The 20,518-nt window shown below is 33.0% G+C and overlaps 2 protein-coding genes across 2 annotated transcripts; both read right to left on the bottom strand.

Moving 5' to 3' along the window:
• Positions 1-731: 731 nt before the first annotated feature.
• Positions 732-5,439, bottom strand: LOC8286247 (auxin response factor 9). The gene is made up of 14 exons (XM_002518804.4): positions 4,756-5,439; positions 4,527-4,642; positions 4,242-4,337; positions 3,927-3,983; positions 3,652-3,807; positions 3,492-3,576; positions 3,260-3,350; positions 3,007-3,171; positions 2,761-2,874; positions 2,603-2,675; positions 2,326-2,479; positions 1,609-2,213; positions 1,339-1,526; positions 732-1,237 (listed from the first exon to the last, which is right to left on the bottom strand). Exons 1-14 carry the CDS (start codon positions 4,802-4,804, stop codon positions 1,099-1,101), a joined length of 2,088 nt encoding a protein of 695 aa, XP_002518850.2. The 5' UTR covers positions 4,805-5,439; the 3' UTR covers positions 732-1,098.
• Positions 5,440-14,990: 9,551 nt separating this feature from the next.
• On the bottom strand, positions 14,991-18,313 carry LOC8286246 (3-oxoacyl-[acyl-carrier-protein] synthase I, chloroplastic). Its single transcript, XM_002518803.4, has 8 exons — positions 17,727-18,313; positions 16,816-17,174; positions 16,288-16,719; positions 16,025-16,198; positions 15,796-15,909; positions 15,609-15,710; positions 15,450-15,516; positions 14,991-15,336 (listed from the first exon to the last, which is right to left on the bottom strand). Exons 1-8 carry the CDS (start codon positions 17,866-17,868, stop codon positions 15,269-15,271), a joined length of 1,458 nt encoding a protein of 485 aa, XP_002518849.1. The 5' UTR covers positions 17,869-18,313; the 3' UTR covers positions 14,991-15,268.
• Positions 18,314-20,518: the final 2,205 nt, after the last annotated feature.

The following is a 20,518-nucleotide window of genomic DNA, read 5'->3' as shown; positions in this document are numbered from 1 at the left end:
CATTTTAATGGAACCAGTTCTGAAGCAGCGAGAAAATCACGAGGAGAATATGATGATAACCCCATAAAAATTCACACCAAGGGAAAGATGATTGGATTAAACAAAGATTAAGATTAGGTTATCTATACTTCTGGATTGCACTTGGGGACATAATTAAGCACATAGAACCATCATCATCAAGTCCTTTTCCACTTTAAAGATGCTAAATGCTCGACATTCTTATTGCAACTCCCATTGAAAAGTATATAAAACATTTGTATTAAAGAGCACATTCAGTCCGCTGAGGAGTCCGACAACTAAAACCATTAGACAAAGAAAGAAACCAAAAAGAAAAGTTTTAATGAATATTGTTTCACAAGAGTGTTTCAGAATCAGGGCCCAATTGGGAAAGTGAAATTATTCCAGAAGCAATCAGGCAAGAAGAGGGTAATGTAATAACGCAAAGCAACCCTACCGAAGACTGTCCTCCCATCATCCCTCATGGGGCCGTCATTTGCCCAAATAATGCAATAAAAAGGGATAAACCTGTTAACATCATCACGAAAATTTCACCACAAATTTTCACTCGCTGGGCCACTAACATGGGAGAGCTCAGAGTAGCAGACTGATGGGTCACTGGAGTTGCAGTGTTAGCCACCACCTCAACTAAGTTGGCATTTTATACGTAATTATTGGTAGAGCCCATGGACAAAATTATAACAATCCCAGTACAATAGAGCTGGCAAAGCAACTTCTTGCATGAAAAATTTTTCCACTCTAAAAACCAAGACTACATTTTGCCAAATCACATAATTATTTACAAACACAAGAAACATATACCCCACCCTCTACCAGCAAATTACCAAAAAATTTACAGACTAGCCCTACAGTTTAAACCCCACTACTTAGAACCCAGTCAATATAATCTTTTAGAGTTTCCTTCGGTAGTTAGCTCTAAAAAACTGAGCCTTGCTAAATTAGCCAGTATTTCCTCTCCAAGCATATTATCCTCCAGAGCCCAAATACACACCAGAGCCTACTTTATCCCAGCAAACAAACAACAACAGCAAACAGAAAGAGAAAAACAAAAATGAAACAGGAAGAAAGGGGTCCCATGATTCAGTTATCAGCTGAATCTGAGCTTATCACAGTCCCTTCACCTTCCGTTGAGAACATTGGGAGTTTGCTACCAGGCATCATCTTCTTCACATCCTGACTTGAGCATATAAAGATTCTCCTCACCATGTTGCAGAATTCACTGAATCATAATATAAATTGAACAATAAGTATAAATATGCAGTGGATACTGTCACTAACAGTAGCATCGAAAATTGAGAGCTAACAGTTTAGAATACTCACGGCCATGGGTCATCACCAACAAGCATCATATCCCCTTCATCATCAGTATAGACAATTTCCCACTTATCCCGAGGGTGAAGCTGTCCCTTAATGTCGAACATTTCCTCCAGCTCATCTAAAAGCTGATTATACCCCTTTATCATAGTTAAGTCAATGGCCCGGCCAACAGCAACCCCCTGCATTTGGACCTGTTGACAATTGCTCAGAAACCTGCTAAAGCATCAAAATCTTCACAAAAGAACTTGTATTTCAACAAGACATCTTTGTTACCTTGGTGCGACTTCTTGTGGAAGCAGAACTTTGCCTGCTCTGAGCATCTTTAGGTGATACATGTAACTGTTCTGGTTTCCTTTCTTTGGAGATATCAGATTTTTGGTCAGAATCAGCTGCTGACAGGGTACTGACAACATGTGCTTCAGTAGTACCACTAGAGACACTTAGTGGTTGTGCAGGTGCCTTTTCGGTGGGGAGTGAGCTTGCAGAATGATTTATGAGCTCAATTCCAAATAATCGGTAACTAGTAGCCACATCTGATTTTCTACCTTTCTCCACAGGGTCAAGGATTGAGTCATTCAACTTTGATGACTGCGGAGTGGAATAGCCTGAGACAACGGGCCAGTTGGATACACTTTTGCTATCCTCGGTTACTTCCTGAAACAGATGCTGAGAAACATTCACAAGAGGAGAGGATAGCCAACCACCCTCAGTTTGAGTCCTTGAAATAGAGTTGCTATGGCTGTTAATATCATTTTGCTTGTGATGCCACATGATATGATTCTCATTTCGTTTGCCTTCAGCAGTAACACTTAATTGCGTTAAATCGTGGGACTGTGTCAATCGAGAGTTCCAAAGGGGTGATGCAGTTGAAGATAAATCTACCATGAGAAAATCAGAACCAACAACAGCAGTGACAGTGACAGGTCAGAAAAGAAAACAATTGAATTGTAAGCAAAAAGTTTTGAAAAGAAAAACGTGAGTTCTATTTACCAAGGGTGGGAACTTCAATTGGTGGTCGTGGCCTTTTGTTTTTCAATGGAACTGGTTGAGAAATGTTTGACGGTGCCGAGGCTGAAAATGGCTCAATTTCCCACGGTGAGACCTTATCAGGCCTTGGAATAGATGCAGGTTCATCCCACTGAACCTGAGAAAGAGGAAAGAAATACGAACAGATTATTATTGATATCAACGTTTCCAATTGTAGGATTTCAAATACAGATCTGAAGGGTAAAGATATTATTTTTATGTCAATCTAGAAATGGATTACTTTCAATTGGCGCCATTTCGAGTCAAGCCAGTGAGGAGAAAAATCTTCAACTCCAACAATTGTACCTGAAAATCTGATCAATAAACAAACACTAATGACAAATCCTTCCGAATTTTTTTAGTTCATTCAGCAGATCTTAAACAAGAAAAGCTTTCTACCTTCTCTCAGGAGAGTCTTCGCCTTCAAACCTCATTTTGAATCTCATGCCCACTGAAAACTTATTGTTTATAGCCTCTAAATATTTATTCAAGCTTATGATGAACTGACTTGTCCTGATGAATTAAACAAGGAGCAGTGAGAATAAACTAATTAAAACAAAGAGAGAAAATCAAGCAACATATACCATACAGATTTTTCAACAAAAGAAAATCTAAAAGATGTACTGATAAGAAGTTGTGCGATACCTTGGCTTATAATAGACCACAAAAAGAGTTTGTGTTGCAACAGCATGAGATGCTGTTGCCAGCACTCCAAGGTGCATGCTCTGACTCGAAATTACAGATGATGGCATACTGCTCTGTTGACGTGCAAGACGTCTCACTCCAACACGCAACTCCCCATTCTCCCCCCTGAATAGTTAAATTTTAAATGAATAGAGCTTTAACCCTTGTATTAGAAAAGATAATTGAAGGGAGGAGTAACAACCAAATTGAATACCTGAGGAAGACAAATGAATCCCCAGCAACTAATCTCTTAGAAGTAACAAATGTACTCCACCCTGTCGTAAGTAAGTGCCTCCGTGGTTGGCCTGTTCATTTGATATTTGGATCAAAGAAACATGAGTAGTAATTCAACAAGCCAAGAAAGGGAAAGAGTGGTCAAAGGGCCAGCAACATTCTTCCTAAGAATCATATCATTCTAAGGAAACAAGGCATATACAAGCTAGTACCTCTGAAAATATGTTTAAACCGCCATTCATAACCGTGAAGATCTTTGGCAACCAGTTCCTGTGTTGGAGTTGGTTGAGTCATGTCCTGAAGAACACCCACAGATGAAATAAGTAACCAGATATCTTGAGGTCAAAGGGATAATACACAAACAAAAATTACCAGTTGTGGAAGGCATTCAGTAGCATGTTTACGAAGAACAGAGAAACCCCCATGAGTGCTTGTATCAGAGGCTGTTAACACTTTGCAAAACGAGTGAACTGCTGGACGTCTTGATGGCTCAGCTGGGGATGGATCAGGACTTGTAGGCTCGGTTTGCTGCAGTGTTTTATAATGATTCAAAGACATCAAAATGCAGTCGTTGCCTTAACATCATCAAACTTTGAACTAATCAATACTGCAGATCCAAAATACAAAGAAATAAAATTGGTTCTTACATCTGATTCTGGCAGCAAAGTAATTTGTGCATAAACTTCATCAGTATCTTGCTCCGCCTACACAAATAGAAGAAATCAGATACAAATTCCAGCCAACACATTGCTTCAATCAAAATCAAAGATTCACTCCGTAACTAAGATATATAAATTGCGTAAATTAATCATATATTCTCCAGGGCCCAAGTCGAGGGATTTAGCTCAGATTAAGTATATTATTCCCATAATAACTTAAAAATTGGATCCAAACAATCCAAATAAGAAAATTCAAGAACCAGAAAGTAACATAAAGGAAATTAAGATCAGAGAATGAAATACCAGCAGGTGAATGTTAATGACACGACACAGGATCTTTGATGGCAGATTAAACAAAGGAACCCTTTGATTCAACTCCTGATTTGTTGATGCCTCCAACTACACAGCCCAAAAATAGCGACATATTTAAATTCTCAACCAAAAATATATTAGGCCCATTAATAGAAACCAATCCCGAATTCATCATTTTCACCCCCTAATGAAACCAACTTAGGCTCATTCATCATTTCACCACAAAATCAAAACTTTTCCCCAAACAACAAAACTAAAAAAATAAATCTGTCTTGCCTGTTCCATATGACCCTGTGGAAAATAAAACACTCTTTCCCCATCTTTAGGAACATCCACAAGTGGGCCCGCACAAGCCTTCCACAGCTCAGTATACAGATCATCTCCACAACTACCTGAAACCCAAGAAATGAATCCTGAAAGTTCAAAACTTTCCTCTAGAAACAAAAAAAATGAAAAATAGAAGTAAAACAAATCAAAAGAAACAAGAAGCCATTTCATACTTCACCTTCACTGTTACCCTGAGAAAACGACCCGACCCGATTTGCAGCCATCATTTTCGAACCACCACCAAGTCAACAACAAAACGAAACCCACCAAAAAAAAAAATTCAAAGCTTCTTACCACCCTCAAATTTTTTTCCTCGTTATATACACTTAAATCACCAAAACAAGCATCAACGAAAAATACAATTATTGTTGTTATTACTGTTAATTATAAATTTTTTATTAACAAAGCCGTTAATTTTCACTTTTTTTACATTAGGCTCAAACTTTTCCTCTTCTACAACACACCCGTTACTCTCTCTGTCTCCGTAACGATCCCAGAGATCCAAAACCCGTAACGCTAAACCACTTTGAACGGTTACAAAGCCACTTTTATCAGCTCGAAAAACCACTCTACAAATATCGCTGTTTCTCTCCAAAAGGAGGAGCTGCTGCTTGTTATCTCTCTCTCTAGAAAGTAGTTTGTTTTGTGTAAAGTGTATAGACAATTAAGTAAGTATCTCACAATAAAAACGCCGTTACAAGGGAATCCCAAACAAAAACCGCCTTGCGCGCGTCTTATATTACGCGTCCTTTCTTCCTTTCTTTCTTTCTTTTGCTTCACCTGTAACTACACAAGAGACACACTCTCTCTTCCTTTGTCTGGTTTTGTGTTGTGTTGTGTTATGTAAATGGAAGGTAATGCTAACCTAACTAACCCTGGTTATTTGAGACGCTGGTTAACTGGACGGCTAAAGTAACGGAAGTTTCAAAAAGGACAATTAAATAGAAGAAGTTCGAGGTGACGGATGACTGCCGTTAAATCACGGTTGGATTATTGTTCTTAAATCTTAATAGACCTGTGGTTTCAGGTACTTGACTAACTCATACGTACTCATATCGTGAAAAGAAATAAATAAAAAATAAAAGGTTGGATTTAGACTTGAGTTTCTGTATGTTTAACTCGGACTAACCAAAAAAAAAAAAATTAAAATTAAAATTAAAAATAGGTGTAATTTGGATGCCGATTGGACCACAAGACTTGCAGAATAATTTCTAGTTTTATGTATATATTTGATAATTTTAATATATAATTTTTTATAAAAAAATATATATGATTAAAAATTATAATAAAAAATATTTCATTATTAAAAAGTTCTAATTCACTGTGATTCGGTCATTTAGTTTCGAATATAATAACTTAAAATATTATAATTTGACAATCAAATCGAATTAATTTTTAAATTATAATTTACTATTTAACAATAAAATTAGAAATTATTAAATTTAAAACTCATGCTATCAAACATGTACAGTATGATAATGATAGCTGATTGAAGTGAAGGCAGTTGAATTCTTACAAATTAAAATTTTTAATAATGAAAATGATAAATATAAAAAACATGAGGATGCGGAATAATTTTAGATGAGGATACCGAGCAAAGTGAGGAACATTAATAAATATAAAAAAAGAATAATTTGAGTAGGAGAGTCAATATTAAATTCTGATGGTACATAAAACAAATTGAAACTCAAATTAAAATAATTATTATGCAACTCAAATTAAAATTAAGTGACTATTATATAAAATAAATTATAACTAAGTGAGTTTCATGAAATAAATTAAAATTAAATAATTTTTAATTGAAACTAAATGCAAAATTGGATAATCACATATATAACTATTCCAATCATTAGTAAATAACATGCTAATTTTAACGCCATACATGAAAAAGAATATAACAATATAATTACTGATAAATATATTAGTATTATTAGTTATCAACTATTAAGTTGTTAAAATTATTTTGTTCTAATTAAAATATCTATCTTGTTACTATAATTATATTTGGTTATTTATATAATTCTTTATTTGAATCATCATTCTAACAAAAATCTCAAACAATAATTTTATGATTGACTATTGTCAATAAATCTTTTTTTAATATATTTTTATTAAGTGAGGTATACTCAATTTTTCTAATCGGTATACTTATATAAGGCCTAATTACTAATTAATTCAAGATATTTCACACTTTTAATAAAATTATCTAATTTTTTAAAAAAATTATAAAATTATAAAATTTCTTTTATTTTTTTAACAAAGACATTTTCCGGTCAAATCTTTTAGTTTTTACTGTGAGGATGCTTACGTGGCATTGACATAATTAATAGTCAAATAAAAAAGCTTAGTCAGCAAAAAATATTTGGTGACTCATCACTTTATCAAAAAAAAAACATCTAGATCTAGTGTTGATTCCCATTTCACTTTCTGAAACTCGCAGCCGTAGATTGGCGCCATAGTCACACCGGCACTCATGTCATTGTAGTGGCGACACTGCTTGTTTTTATCATTGCGTGGCTATCTCTCATATTTTTCAGAACCACAATCCGTTATTGGTACCAGTTCAGAAAATAGAAAGGCAACCTCAACATTCTATCCTGGCATTAGGGCAGTCTACTAGATCCGATAACTTATTTTGCAAATTCCCATCACTGCCTATAGCCATTAAAAGATCCCCATTTGAGATTGAGTTTGATGCCAAATATTCAAAAGCTTTGTATCCAAAACAATCGGCTTAACTTCATAAATAATGAGGAATGGGAAAGAAAAAAAAAAAGAAACAAATCAATCCCTTTTTTCCTCTTTTTGCAGCATAACAGGATCCTTGCAGCTCTAGAAATAATACACAAAAATTCATATTGTTGTGGTGGCGGCCTAACAACATGAGAGGGCACGTGTGGCTTGAAGAAGAGGTGACTAAAGAGGATGGGCTTCAAATTTCTTCCTTTACAATTTGCAAACGATGGATGAGGATTTTGTATTCTTCTTATTCTATCAAAACCATAAACCCAATTTGAGAAGATGAGGAAGAAGACAACACTCAGATCCTAGGTTTTTCTTTCTTTCATTTGTTGTTTGTTTTAAATCCCTTAACAAAACGATGCGTTTTGATAAAGTGATGAGTCACCAAATGTATTTTTATTGACTAGCTATTTTTTTTATACTAATAGCTCCGGTTGCCACGTAAGTGTCATCACCATAGAAATTAAATAATCAGAAATTGTTTTTGTTAAAAAATTGAAAGAAATTATCTAATTTTGTAAACTTTAAAAAAATTAAATAATTTTGTTAAAAGCACAAAATGTCAGAAATTAATTGATAATTAGGCCTATATATAAACATATATTTATGTTTATCAATATATTTCTTTTTTTTTTTTGTGTATATTAAAGTAATTTTTTGATATGCAGTGGTTTCAGTTTTATGTATATATTGCAAAGTATACTTATAATAAATATAATCTTGCCAAGGTAGTGTTAAAATTGGTAATATGTGAATTGTTTTCGTAAAAAAGAATTGGATCAAATATTATTTTTAAAGATCATTTCGTCTTTTCTACTCACTTTCCTTACAATAAATGAATTCACAATTTAATAAAAAGAAATTAAGAATTAAAATATAACATTCTAAGAGTATGTATAGATATTTGTCCATTTTTTGACACTAATAATTACAGAAATGTTATTTGTTGTAGCAATATTAATTAGGAAGATGATTGACACAACCCTGACTAAATATTTGGTGTCAACACTTAGCTTTATTTGCTTAATGAACTAAAGAACATGATTAACATCCTCTTAACCACTTGTATGCTATTTCCAACAGCTTTCTAGAAAATTCTAATTTTTGGATGAAGCTTCGCAGGCCAAATAGATTTTCAATATTCTTTACAAAATTGCTTTTGAACAAGAAAAAAACCCTCTTATGCTTCAGCTTAGCAATATGATACTAAATTATGCAGTTGTGTTAATTAATCCTTATCCTATAAAATAATATATTTCAAATTTACTAATTTTTGGCTCTTGTTAAATTTACATTTAAATAATTCACTTAGAGCATATTAAGAATATAATTTCTAGTCCTATTAGACTTAGATTTTATAATAGAGATTCTTTCTAATCTATTACATATGAATTTTCTAATTATTTTTATTCTACGAAATTAATCAAACTAACAAATAATACTAAATTATAAAAAAAAGTCTCAAATTGGTCTCTGATAAGAAAGCAATTATAAGAGTTGGATAAAAACTCTTTTTAAGTATATATATGCACCTAAACATAATACAGAGAGTTGATATGTGCGTTCCCCAAACATAACAATAAGGTAATAGTTAATAAATAGGGATGATTTACAACTTTAAATGTGTATATTTTTCAGACAAATAAAAATATGTTGTTACAAATTGTGATAATAAAAAATTATTTAACCGTTTTAATTTGTAAGCATTCAGCTATAATTATTCCAACTAATTATTGTTATCTCGTTATTTGTGTTTAATAATATAATTTTAGAATTAAAATTTCATGATTTAATCGTCGAATTAAACTCATAAGAGAGTTAGAAACTGTTAAATTTTAAATTTATATTATCAAACACAAATAATATAATAATAATAACTGATTGAAATAAACATAGTTAAATCTTTACAAATCGAAGCTTTTTAATAGTGAGATATCTTTTTTTGTCAAAATTTATAGTAAAAAGCTTTTCTTGTCTAAAAAAGAAACATATAGGATGGTATTTCTTTGTAATTATTTCTAGCAAATATTGATATAATTTATAATATTGATACTATATCTTAAAAGCGTAATTTTATTATATATCTAAAGATTTTTGTAACTTAATAAATCTCAAAATAAAAATAAATAGGTCAATAATGTGTAGGGCTATAGTATTAAGTATTAGTTTCATTCTCCAGCTTCAATCAGAGATATTTAAAGAAGGAAGAGAGGAATTTGATAGAAGATTAGTTTAATTAAATATATATTAGCACACCTTTTATCACAAAGAAGCAATTCCATTTGTCCCCTGCAAAAGGATATATAAGTCTAATAAGATGCCTTCCATGTCCACTACCTTAAAATAATTGGGCTCCTTCTTCATCACTTTCAATTTTTCTTATTTAATTTTAAAATTTAACCATATCTTATACGATGGCAAAACGTATATACTATTAGCACGGTCCATTCAAAACATACATTGCTAATCTATAAAGTAACTTTCTCTGTCTTGATTTTTAAAGATTTAATTTGTTCTACTTCTCTTATAAATTTTCTTGTTGAATTCCTTTCTCTTCATATTTTTATTCAATATATAATATTAAATTATTTATTTTTATTATCTTGTTGGATTTTTTTTCTTCTTTAAAATGGGTGCATTACCTATTCTTTTATATAACTAATAAAATTATCATTTACGGAACCATTGATTAATGTGAGAAATTTACTATGAATTTCTTATTGATAGACTCCTTTAAAAATTAGAAATTGCTTACCCATCAGGTTATAATTTATAATTTTTGTGTCTTTTTATATTATTACTTTTATTATTGAATTTGTATATGAGGACATATATATATATATTTTCCCTTGGATGAAAGATCCAATTTTTCCTATTAAAAAAGAACATATTAGTAGGCAATTCGTCATTCTCACCTAATTAACGAAGGTGATATGTTTCATTACTTTACTATTATAAAAAATTTAAAATATTTATTGTAAAGTATATAATAAACCTTAGTAAAATATCAAACCAAATGTTGGGTAATCTTCTTAAATGAAAAGGAAAGGAGGGAATGATAACTACACATACGTATATAATAATGTCTATATATACCTACAAGTAGATGTGTCTGTTGTGTATTCTGCTCTTTTTAGGGACACATATCTTTCTTCTGTCTAATTCCTAATTAGTGGCGTAGACACCACTCTCCAAACAAAGAAGAGAGCTATGCATCACAAAATATAAGAAAAAGGAGGATTTGAAAATCTAATGACCTCTAATTTGGTTTATACACTTAATAAAGTGCAGTGATGTAATTGATTAAATTATTATGCCCACCAAAGTGTTAAATTAATCTAGGATTAACCTGCTATTGAATTAATCTGTGTTTGGTCTGATACTGAATACAAAAAATTTCCTAGTAAGTGGAACAAAGAATTGGTGTGTCCACATCATCCGTTTGTTGTTTTTTGTATAGTAATTAACTTCTAATGATGTGGATAAGCATTCTCAGTTTAGTTGTTAAAAGCCCTTTTTGTTAGGAAATATGAACAGAGAATAAGGACAAGCCAATCACAGTTTATATATGTGAGTGTTTGCCTGTCTCAATGCATAATTGTGCAACAAAGGGAGATTTCTTATAAATTACTTTATTGCTCGACACCTGTCTTTTATTATGATATAATCCTGATTATGTTTTTTCAATTATTGCTTTATGGTAATTAATTATTAACGGCAAATGCTTAATAACGGCCCTTGCTTCCTTGAAGAGTTTATGTCAATATATTTTTCCTTTTTTAAAGTTAATTTTACAATGTTATGAAAGGCTGTGAAACCCACAAACCATGAGAATATTAATATATTGCAAACACGAGTAAATTTCTAAGTAACTAGGAAATATTGGAGCTTATAATTTCTTACTTAAATTTAATTTCAAATTAATAGTTTAATATGCACAAGGGAATTTGATTGGATTAGTTTGATCACTAAAACAAGAAATGTTAGAATAATGGCTCGTCGGAAGGTAGATAGGGTTGAGACGCAGGCATGATCAATGATGTCCTAAAAGGGACTTGTTCTTGTTAATCAAGGCTACAGTCTTTTAAAGGGACATGCTGTGGAATTCCCCACCAGCCCCTAAAACAAGGATGCTTTTACACTCTCCTTAACACAAACTACACTAAAGTATAGACACCTAATTATAATCTATTTTATATTGCACTAAAGCCCTTTGAAATTGATTTGTACTATGATTAGAGATATGTTTTTTTTTTTCATTTCAAGAAAAAGAAAAATAAAAATTAATGTATGCCCCATGTGGAGACCAATTTGGTTGGTGTTTCATGGCTGCCCCTAGCCTGCACAAAAATATGGGGAGACCCCACAAGTTAAAAAGTTTGACCTATCCCATTTCTTTTGTCTTTCTAATCGCCCAGCCTAGGACTTGAGCATTGCTCATGTGGGGTTTAATTAAGCCAAATTGGAAATTAAAAATGCAAATTGCAATCAAGGGTATAATGAAGTTTTGGTGGATGGCTCTTGGAAACAATTAATAAAAGAATGTGGCATTTTGGGTTGGAATCCATGTGAGGACAATCATGGGTTTATTAGGAAATGGATCAATTAGTGGGATTGTATGATACCCTTTTAAAATTGTTTTATATAATATAAAACCCCTTTTAATTGTTTCCATGTAAGAATATAATTAGTCTTATTATAATTAAATTGAAGGAAGGCCAAGTGGGATTTTGGTCCCCCCCCCCCCCCCCCGTCCCCCCTATAGATTGACTTCCTTTTGACCTAATTGAAGCTTTTCCAGCCGTTGGATCTCGTACCAAACATTTTCATTGCCTTGGATGTGGACTTCCTACTTCTTATTCCAAAAATCTTGAGATCTACTGGACCCTAATTTCATCCAACTTTTTGCCCTTTTTCCTTACCTTTGCAAACGTAGGAAATGACACTAAATCCTATGTGGAAATTACTTATTGCTGCTTGACCCATTCATATTCATGTTAGTCTTCTTGGAAAGAAATGATATAACTCCTGTAAATCGAGCCTGAGAAATAAAGAAATTCTTTTTACGTATTAAAAGTTAATTAATTGTGAAGAATAAATAAATATTTTAATCTAAATACATATCTTTTATATTATATATTTTTAAAATTAAGCCAAATACATAGTAATATTTACCTCCTATAAAACTAATTAACTTCCCTAAGGGAAAAAAAATGTAAAAGAAAAAAATTGAACTCGTAATTAGTGGCATTATAATACACATGAATGAGAGGAAAGAAATCATATAACACTAATTAACTTAGCACTAACCAAGTCAATATCCATGTTAATGCTCGCTAATTGGTTAATCAAAGCCCTATTAGCAATGAATTTAGTGCTTAAAGTAGGTCAAAGAAGGTATCCGCATCCAACAATGACTAAATTGCCATTTTACTTGTGATAAGCTTTATGCCATCATTGATCATTGGAGAATATAATTTTTACAAGTGCTACCACAATAGGCATGACCGTACGAAGCATTTACTTTAGGGAAAATTGTTTCTTCCTTTTGGGAAAAGATTTTTATTCGGTCTGCTTATAAGCTATTTGCATAACATCCCATCTAATATTAAAAAGTGATTTTGAATTAGAATGCTTATAAAAGTCTAAATAAATTACTACTAATACTTAGAGATTAATTTCTGAAATATATAGACGGATTCAATATTACTTCTAGTTGTTGAATCAGTAATTTATGTAGATTCGAAGTTGGTATTAAAACAACCTACTAATTCGAATATGAAATTAAATGTTGCATGAAATTAAGTACTTGTTGAAAGTCGATAGAAGCTACCTTTAATATTTACATAAGATATCATTAAAATTCAATGAGTCATATAATAGACTTCAATTTTAAATTATTGGTTATAGTTTGATTTGGTTGACTTTTAGATTGAGACTCAAATTTTACAATTTGAATTTCTAACAGTAATTACCTGCAAATCCAATCGAGCGGTAATTACTTGCGAACTCGATCAAGCATGATGGGGCTAAAGATGTGTCTACTAATCATTGAGCACTCTTAGAGTGTGTAAATTAAACTTGATTTAGAATTTCTTTCTCTTATGTATTTCTATATATTAACTTAATTTTATATAATGCTTGTGTGAGAACACGATTACTTAACATCTAACACTTGTAAAATGCTTCTCTCCCTAGTTTGAGGAAGTAGACTATATATGTATATATATGAATGTGGCAATTTATAATATGATTTTCTGGAGAGAGAATGGGAATTTCCTATGAGTTTGAGCACTTTGGTGTTAGCTTACCTACCAACAATTTGAAGGTAAAAATAATTAGTGGTTGAACTGTATCAATCAGGCTAAAATTATGGTCAAATTTTGGTGGATTACACAATACGACCCAATTTGTGTATTAAGCCCCCCAACCACCTACATTGCTATTTGTAATTATTAACCATATCACTTAAACCAGTATCAATGGTTTCCTTGGCACGCTTGTTTTCCCACTTGTTAGTGATTACACATTTTCTTTTTTCTTGATATTTCTTAAGTTACACCACACACGCACATATGTATATATGCATTAATTGTCTGTAGTTATCATAATTGCTCAAGTTATGGAAAGGTGAAGAAAATTGCATTTTAGAGTCGCCTTCTAAATAGACAGCCCGCCTCTTAAAATTCTACATCGTGCACAACTTGTCAGAAAAAAAAAAAAATATTTGTAAAATTAAACCTTTAAAATATTGCAAAATATATATATGGAGAGAGAGAGAGAGAATTAAGTGAATATTAACTAAGAATGCATCGCTTGGTTGAAGATTCCTTGTAAAAGAATATTCCCATAACTAAACAAAGGATCATATTTCTGTTTGGCTTTATTTGAAAGCTAATAATTCATAATGGCTTTAGGCTTCGAGGGCTTTTAAAGGGCAAACATAAATAGGCATAGAAGAGCAGTTTAGCTAATGATGGCCTAATCTATCCCTAAGCATAATGTGGGGTTAAATTAATAAAACAGAGATACTCGAGTTACCAGTAGTCATTGTCACCATCACAAGGACTATCTCATTCCCATGTGGTGATTCCTCTAATCCACCGTCTAAAACAGTAATTAGCACCTAATACCAAGTGGGTTCATTCACTATCTTTCTTTTGTTTTTTTATCTCTTAACGTCGGTGTCAAAGCTTTTTATTTTTAATTTTAGTGCATCATGCCGGTTATGTACTAATAGAACCCCTTTAAGGAGAAGCAAGCAACAAGATTTCTTTTCTTGCATTTATTCTTTTCGACAATATCTTTTGATGGGCAACTTGCGAAAGATTGTCATTCCATGTAAAGACTTCTTAATTAATTATGCCAAATATAAATATATTTGTATATAATCTTGAATTTATTCTCTCTCTCTTTTTTTTTTATTTCTCATTTCACTCCTGCTTTTAGTAAACCTTTTTTCTGTTAGTTCCATCAATGGAGGATTGAGAGTGACACATTGAATTGCGGCTACGCCCGCATCCGTACATAGCGAGAGTGACACACGACTAATTTTGTTACCTTAGAAATGTAAAGGCATCAGTGGTCAAATACATATATTTCTTTACTTCAAGTTAATCGGGTTTGAAATCACAGATTTACTCTAGCACTAGAGGTGATTCTGCTGCTGACTGAATTAAAATTTATTGGTCAAAGTAGTTTATTAAACTGATACGAATCCTTAACACTGAATCCACCATTACCTTTGTGAGTTACAAAATGTCGAAAGGAAAATTATCATTTGAATGTGTGCTGTCTTTTGATATCACAGCAGCAAAAATGCAAATGAATGTTTCAATTTGTTGACCCCTCTACCAACCTTCTACCAATCCATGACACCCGAGAACCCAATAAGTCTCACCGAAGGTGAAAGAGAATAATTTGTTCTTGGCTTGAGTTTTTCTATCAAGCTAGGCCCTGAATGGAGCAAAAACAACCACCGAATTGTGCCCACCAAAGCCAAATGAATTTGAGATAGCTGCAAGGAAATTGATGAAATCAGAATTTATTTGTCAGAACTTCAAGGTGTATAAGCAGACAGACGTAGACTAGATTTAAAACCTGCAATTTGCACAGAACAAAATCACATACCAACATTAACTTCGTGCTGCTTCTTCACGTTAGGGACTGTGTCAATTGTGACATCAGGCTCCAAGTTCTACAATTATTAGTAATCCAACACATAGAATCTGTTTAGAAATTGCAAACTAATTTATCGAAAGAGAAATGAGAAATATGGTGATATCATACATCTTGATTGATTGTTGGATGCAGCCATCCTGTTGTAATTGCTTTTATGGTTGCTATAGCTTCCAGTCCTCCAGCAGCACCAAGCCCATGTCCAATCATTGACTAACCCGAGAAAATAGCATAAGATAGTTTGCCAAAATTTTATTCATCAACTTCAAGTATGTGAAAAAGGATAACGATGTCTTACCTTAGTTCCATTCATCTTCATCTCCGATGTGTCCTTAAACACTTTCTTGATTGCATTAACCTCAGCCAAATCTCCTGCTAGCGTCGAGGTTGCATGAGCATTAACGTAGTTCACCTGTAAACCATCAATTCAGACAACTGCATATTACAACCCACGCCCAGTTTGATATCTCAATAAAAAAACACAATTCAAAGTTCTCTTTTTGTTGAGAAATTAGCAGAAATCTTACTTCCTCAGGGGAAACTTTGGCATCCTCTAAACTCCTGCTTATGCAAGTCGAAACTCCTAGACCGTCTGACCGAGGATCAGTCATGTGATGAGCATCACAAGTTACAGCACCTCCTAAATACTCGGCAATTATATTAGCTCCTCTTTTCATTGCATGATCCAAGCTTTCCATTATCTGTTCTCACTCAAACAGAATTAGTACCAATAAGTCTCTGAGTTAAAGTTAAAAGAATCGGACATCAAAGAGAATGCAGTTGTATTTACCAGCACACCAGCGCCTTCACCCATGACAAAACCATCACGATTTTTGTCCCAAGGTCTTGAAGCTCTTTTGGGATCTTCATTTCTTTGAGACAGTGCCCTGCAAGCTATAAAACCACCAACACCAGTAGGCATGACAGCAGCCTCAGTGCCACCAACCACCATTATATCTGCTTCGCCTCTTCTGATGTGATTAGCAGCTGCATAGAAGCAATAATTCGCAGTTGCACAAGCAGTTGAAATGGAGTAATTAGGCCCCATTAAGCCAGTATCAATAGCTAGCAATGCTGAACCCATATTGGTGATAGAATAAGGTATGAAAAACGGAGTTATTTTCTTATATCCCTTTTGGACAAGAGCTTCAACTCCATTGCTAAATGCTGTTAATCCTCCCATCCCTGTTCCTATCAGCACTCCAATTTTTGTTCTGTCCATCTAGAGAACATATGTTGACAAGCTATAATTACTACTTTCCCGTTTAATGGACAGGTGAATCACATTAAGGAACTCAAAGAGTAAAAAATGACTTACGTCCTCAAGAACTTGAGAGCCAAGGTTGGCATCATCAAGGGCTCTCTTTCCAGCAACCAGACAGTACCTCCAGCAATCATCTAATCGGCGATCATTTTTCCCATCGATGTATCCTTTGGAAGAAAAATCACGAATCTGACCCGCGAAGCGGACAGAGAAACCAGAAGCATCAAACCTATCTATTAGGCTGATCCCACTTTCTCCTTCAAGAAGTTTGTTATAGAATGTATCAATGTCACTGCCAAAAACTGAGACTAGTCCCATTCCTGTTATCACAACTCGTTTCTTAGGATCTCTCTCGCGTTTGGGAGCAGAAATATTCGGAGATGCCATTGCTTTGATTATTCCGGATTTTGGAGCTGAACACATTGTACTAAATCAGATTCTATTTTCCATGCAACATCACAAATGATTTGGCATAGTATAGGCTGATTAATTCTTCTATAGAATTTAAGCAAAAGTAGCTAAGTTTATCCCAAGGAAAAAAAATTGATACATCAACAACAAGCAACTGTAGAATCTTAATCTTTAAGCTATCAAGCAACAATAAGAAAGCACCTGATCAAACAAAGAAGTAGTCAGGGCTCATCAAAAGTAAAATTGGAGGTAAAATAATTTGGCATTCTTTTTTGCAATCTATCATTATAAACATGTTTAGGCATGACATTTAGCTCTGACCTTTCCGGATAAGCTAATTTATTATAAATATTGTAGACATCTAACGAAGGTTGTTCAGAATTTATGCTAAAGAACAGGTACATTATGCTTTTGAATTTAGGCAGGAAAAGAGCTAGAGAGATGCATTTAACATAAATGGAAAACCTCAGTGCCTTGTCACTTAAGGAAAATTATATATAGATCATTATCGGACAACAGTTACTGTCCATGAGTTGAAAATGGAGAGTTTGTACCTAAAGTGAAAAGGAACCCGGTTGGCTTAGTTGCAGCCATCTGCATATTCTCCACTGGCCTAAGACCATTGAACTGACCAAGAGAAGCTCCATTTTTCATACACAGAACATTAGAAGAACAAGTACCAGCAATGCTTGCCATTTCTAGCAGTCAATTAGTCTCTCTTTTCCTTCTCTCACTCTTAAAAACGTGAAAAAAATTTAAACTTTTGCAAACTTTGGGTTATCAGCAGAAGAGAAGGAGTTAACGAAGACAGAGTTTTGTTTGCTGGTTAGATATGAGTTTGGAGACTCCGCCTGAAGGTCTGTTTTGGTAGGGAAATAAAAGCTTGGCGATGATTGCAAAACGTGTTGTTGTTGTAGTCTCCTCATTTTGTTTTGGCTGCTTAACTACCCTCACCAGCTTCAATCTTTGGCCTGCCATATAAATGCCTACAGCCTACCTATTCATGCGGCAGTTAATTGCTCTACTTGCCAACATGTACAAGTTTTTTCATACAAATCTGCTCAACTCAAAATTCTTTTGTGACTTGAAAGGTTTAAACTCTGTTTTTTTTTTTTTTAGTGCAAACCGTCTTGTGCCCATATTATAACATTCTAAAATAAATATATCACATTAAAAAAAAAAGGAAGAGAAGAGACAGCCTCCTAATTAGTTAGCACCGCAGTGTTGGGGGTTTTTGGACTTCTAATTCGACTTTTGTGAAGGCAAAGTTTTTCCTATTGGATAATTATAAATTTGGTGTTTGAACTTGTCAAAATTTGACAATTAAGTGTCTAGACTTTTAAAAATAACAATTGAGTGTGTTAACTTGTTAAAAATAAACGAACAAGTTTGTTTTACAGGTTACTAACCGGTTACTCTACAGTAGTAACTGATGTAGAAGAAAGATAATGTTTAGCATGCTTAGGTTGAAGAAAGAGAAGATTTAGCAGGCTTAGTTAGACTAAAACACCCATTTGGATGAAAGAAAAAATAAAATAGGTTAGGGTTTGTATTTCATATCAAATCATACTCTCCCTCTCTCATTCATCTCTTCACCTTTCTTATTCTCTTATTAAAGACAACCCTATAAAGCACTAAAAGATCAACGGGGTTGGTTCACTTTGCTCGCATGACAAGCAATGCATGGTTAAAACTTCTTGGATGTACCGAAATCCAAGCAGGAGATTCATGTTGTCTAAATTTGATACTGCAAATGGAGGTTGCGATTATTTCGGGTGGATTGGTCCTCCAATATGTGAAAGAGCTAGGCAAATCATATCTAGGCTACTACGGAAGATCAATAACATAGAAGGTGAACTCGAAAGGAATTAGAGAAGGAAAAAGTGGTTATGGGCATGGGCAATTTTCTCATTATTGGTGGCTATCCTAAAATGACAATGTTGAATGGTTGGTTAATACTGATGGGCATGGAAAATATGAAGTAATTTTTTATTGTTACTCACTGCTACTTTACCTCCTAAAGTGTAGTGTTTATGATATGTATTTTAGGGCTAATTATGTAAAATAGAAGGAGAAAGCTTTGTAATTTGTTGTTTGATGAATGAAATATGATGAATTTATGTTTTAAAAGAATGAGTTGATATAATTTTGTTTATTAATGATTTATTGATATAATTGGTGTTGTATTCACTATGTGTTTAATAAAATGCTCAAAAGAAATGTAAAAAATATGTAGTAAGAAAGCAATGACCAAAACATATAGGAAAAGCTTTAAAAAGAAAAAGCAAGATTTAAGACATTTACTAGTCACATTGTCAAAAAAATAAATATTTATTAATTTGCTAATAACTAGTTCCATCGATTCACATCATAAATTAGTGAAACAAAATGAAAGAGATCTCAACTTGTCTACAACTAGTCCTGATTAATATTACATTGTGCTAAAATAGACACTATCATAAATTGTACCAAAAATAGACAGAAATGAAAAAATAAGTTTTAGCAAAATAAACACATGATATTTGGAGATTCTTTAATTTGGTCCCTTAGCAATGGATTCTTGGGTTCCCATTGGAGGTTCTTAGGTTGTGAAACTGGTACCACTTTCTCCAAGCTTACTTTTATTTCTTTTTTTGCCACGATCATCGTGATTTGATTTCTTTTTTTTTTTTTTACAAAATTCTCTGCTGAAACTTATGTGCTTTGTTTCTCTTTATCTTTATCAGATAGTGATGAGATCTTTTTCTGCCTTTTTTTCTTCTAATGATATAGTAAAAATATAATTATATGTTAAGTATTTGTGCATTACATTTTAACCAAAGAATTTTTTTTACTAAAGATAAATTTACCTCTAATTGAGAAGTAGTGTAAACTATTTACCCTAATTTTTAAAATCCTGCTTTTCTTTGTGTCATGAATGATGGCTCGGCTTCATTTCCTTCTCTTCTTATACTCTCATTGTAAATGATTCTTTGAGAACTAGTCTTTAGTTGCAAATAACACATCCAACCAAAACACATATTATAAGCATATAACTTTTTAATATTTACTAATTAAAAGTAGTAAAATGAACTGGTATTACTACATTTATAGCCACATGGTCTGTCACTAGATCTGTGAAGATACCATAACCTCTCACTGGTTGTACTGCAAATCCAGGTATGTATTGTTTCCGTGGATTCTTCAGGTTCTTCCTTTGATATGGCAATGCATTTCTAAATTTATCATTACTGCGTAGGTTCATGTTCACATCAGATACAATACCTGACATACATTGAGCTTCATTTGCTTGAGTATTAGTGACAGCGGACACTTCAACTTGAGATGGAATACTTGAACCACTGCA

This window comes from Ricinus communis, chromosome 5 (genome assembly GCF_019578655.1).
Source record: "Ricinus communis isolate WT05 ecotype wild-type chromosome 5, ASM1957865v1, whole genome shotgun sequence".
Taxonomy (NCBI): domain Eukaryota; kingdom Viridiplantae; phylum Streptophyta; class Magnoliopsida; order Malpighiales; family Euphorbiaceae; genus Ricinus; species Ricinus communis.
Note: the sequence above shows the minus strand (reverse complement) of the source record. Positions and strands in the feature narration are given on the sequence as shown.

What these genes read in the sequence shown, in the direction of transcription:
- LOC8286246 (XM_002518803.4), bottom strand. Translation starts at nt 17,868, where the DNA reads ATGGCAAGCATTGCTGGTACTTGTTCTTCTAATGTTCTGTGTATGAAA. An exon ending in GCTCTCAAGTTCTTGAGGAC is followed by an intron (nt 16,720 to 16,815) that starts GTAAGTCATTTT and finishes TATGTTCTCTAG; the next exon opens with ATGGACAGAACAAAAATTGG. An exon ending in GCAGCACGAAGTTAATGTTG is followed by an intron (nt 15,337 to 15,449) that starts GTATGTGATTTT and finishes ATTTCCTTGCAG; the next exon opens with CTATCTCAAATTCATTTGGC.
- LOC8286247 (XM_002518804.4), bottom strand. Translation starts at nt 4,804, where the DNA reads ATGATGGCTGCAAATCGGGTCGGGTCGTTTTCTCAGGGTAACAGTGAA. An exon ending in CACAGGGTCATATGGAACAG is followed by an intron (nt 4,338 to 4,526) that starts GCAAGACAGATT and finishes TGGGCTGTGTAG; the next exon opens with TTGGAGGCATCAACAAATCA. An exon ending in GTTTAAACATATTTTCAGAG is followed by an intron (nt 3,351 to 3,491) that starts GTACTAGCTTGT and finishes TCAAATGAACAG; the next exon opens with GCCAACCACGGAGGCACTTA.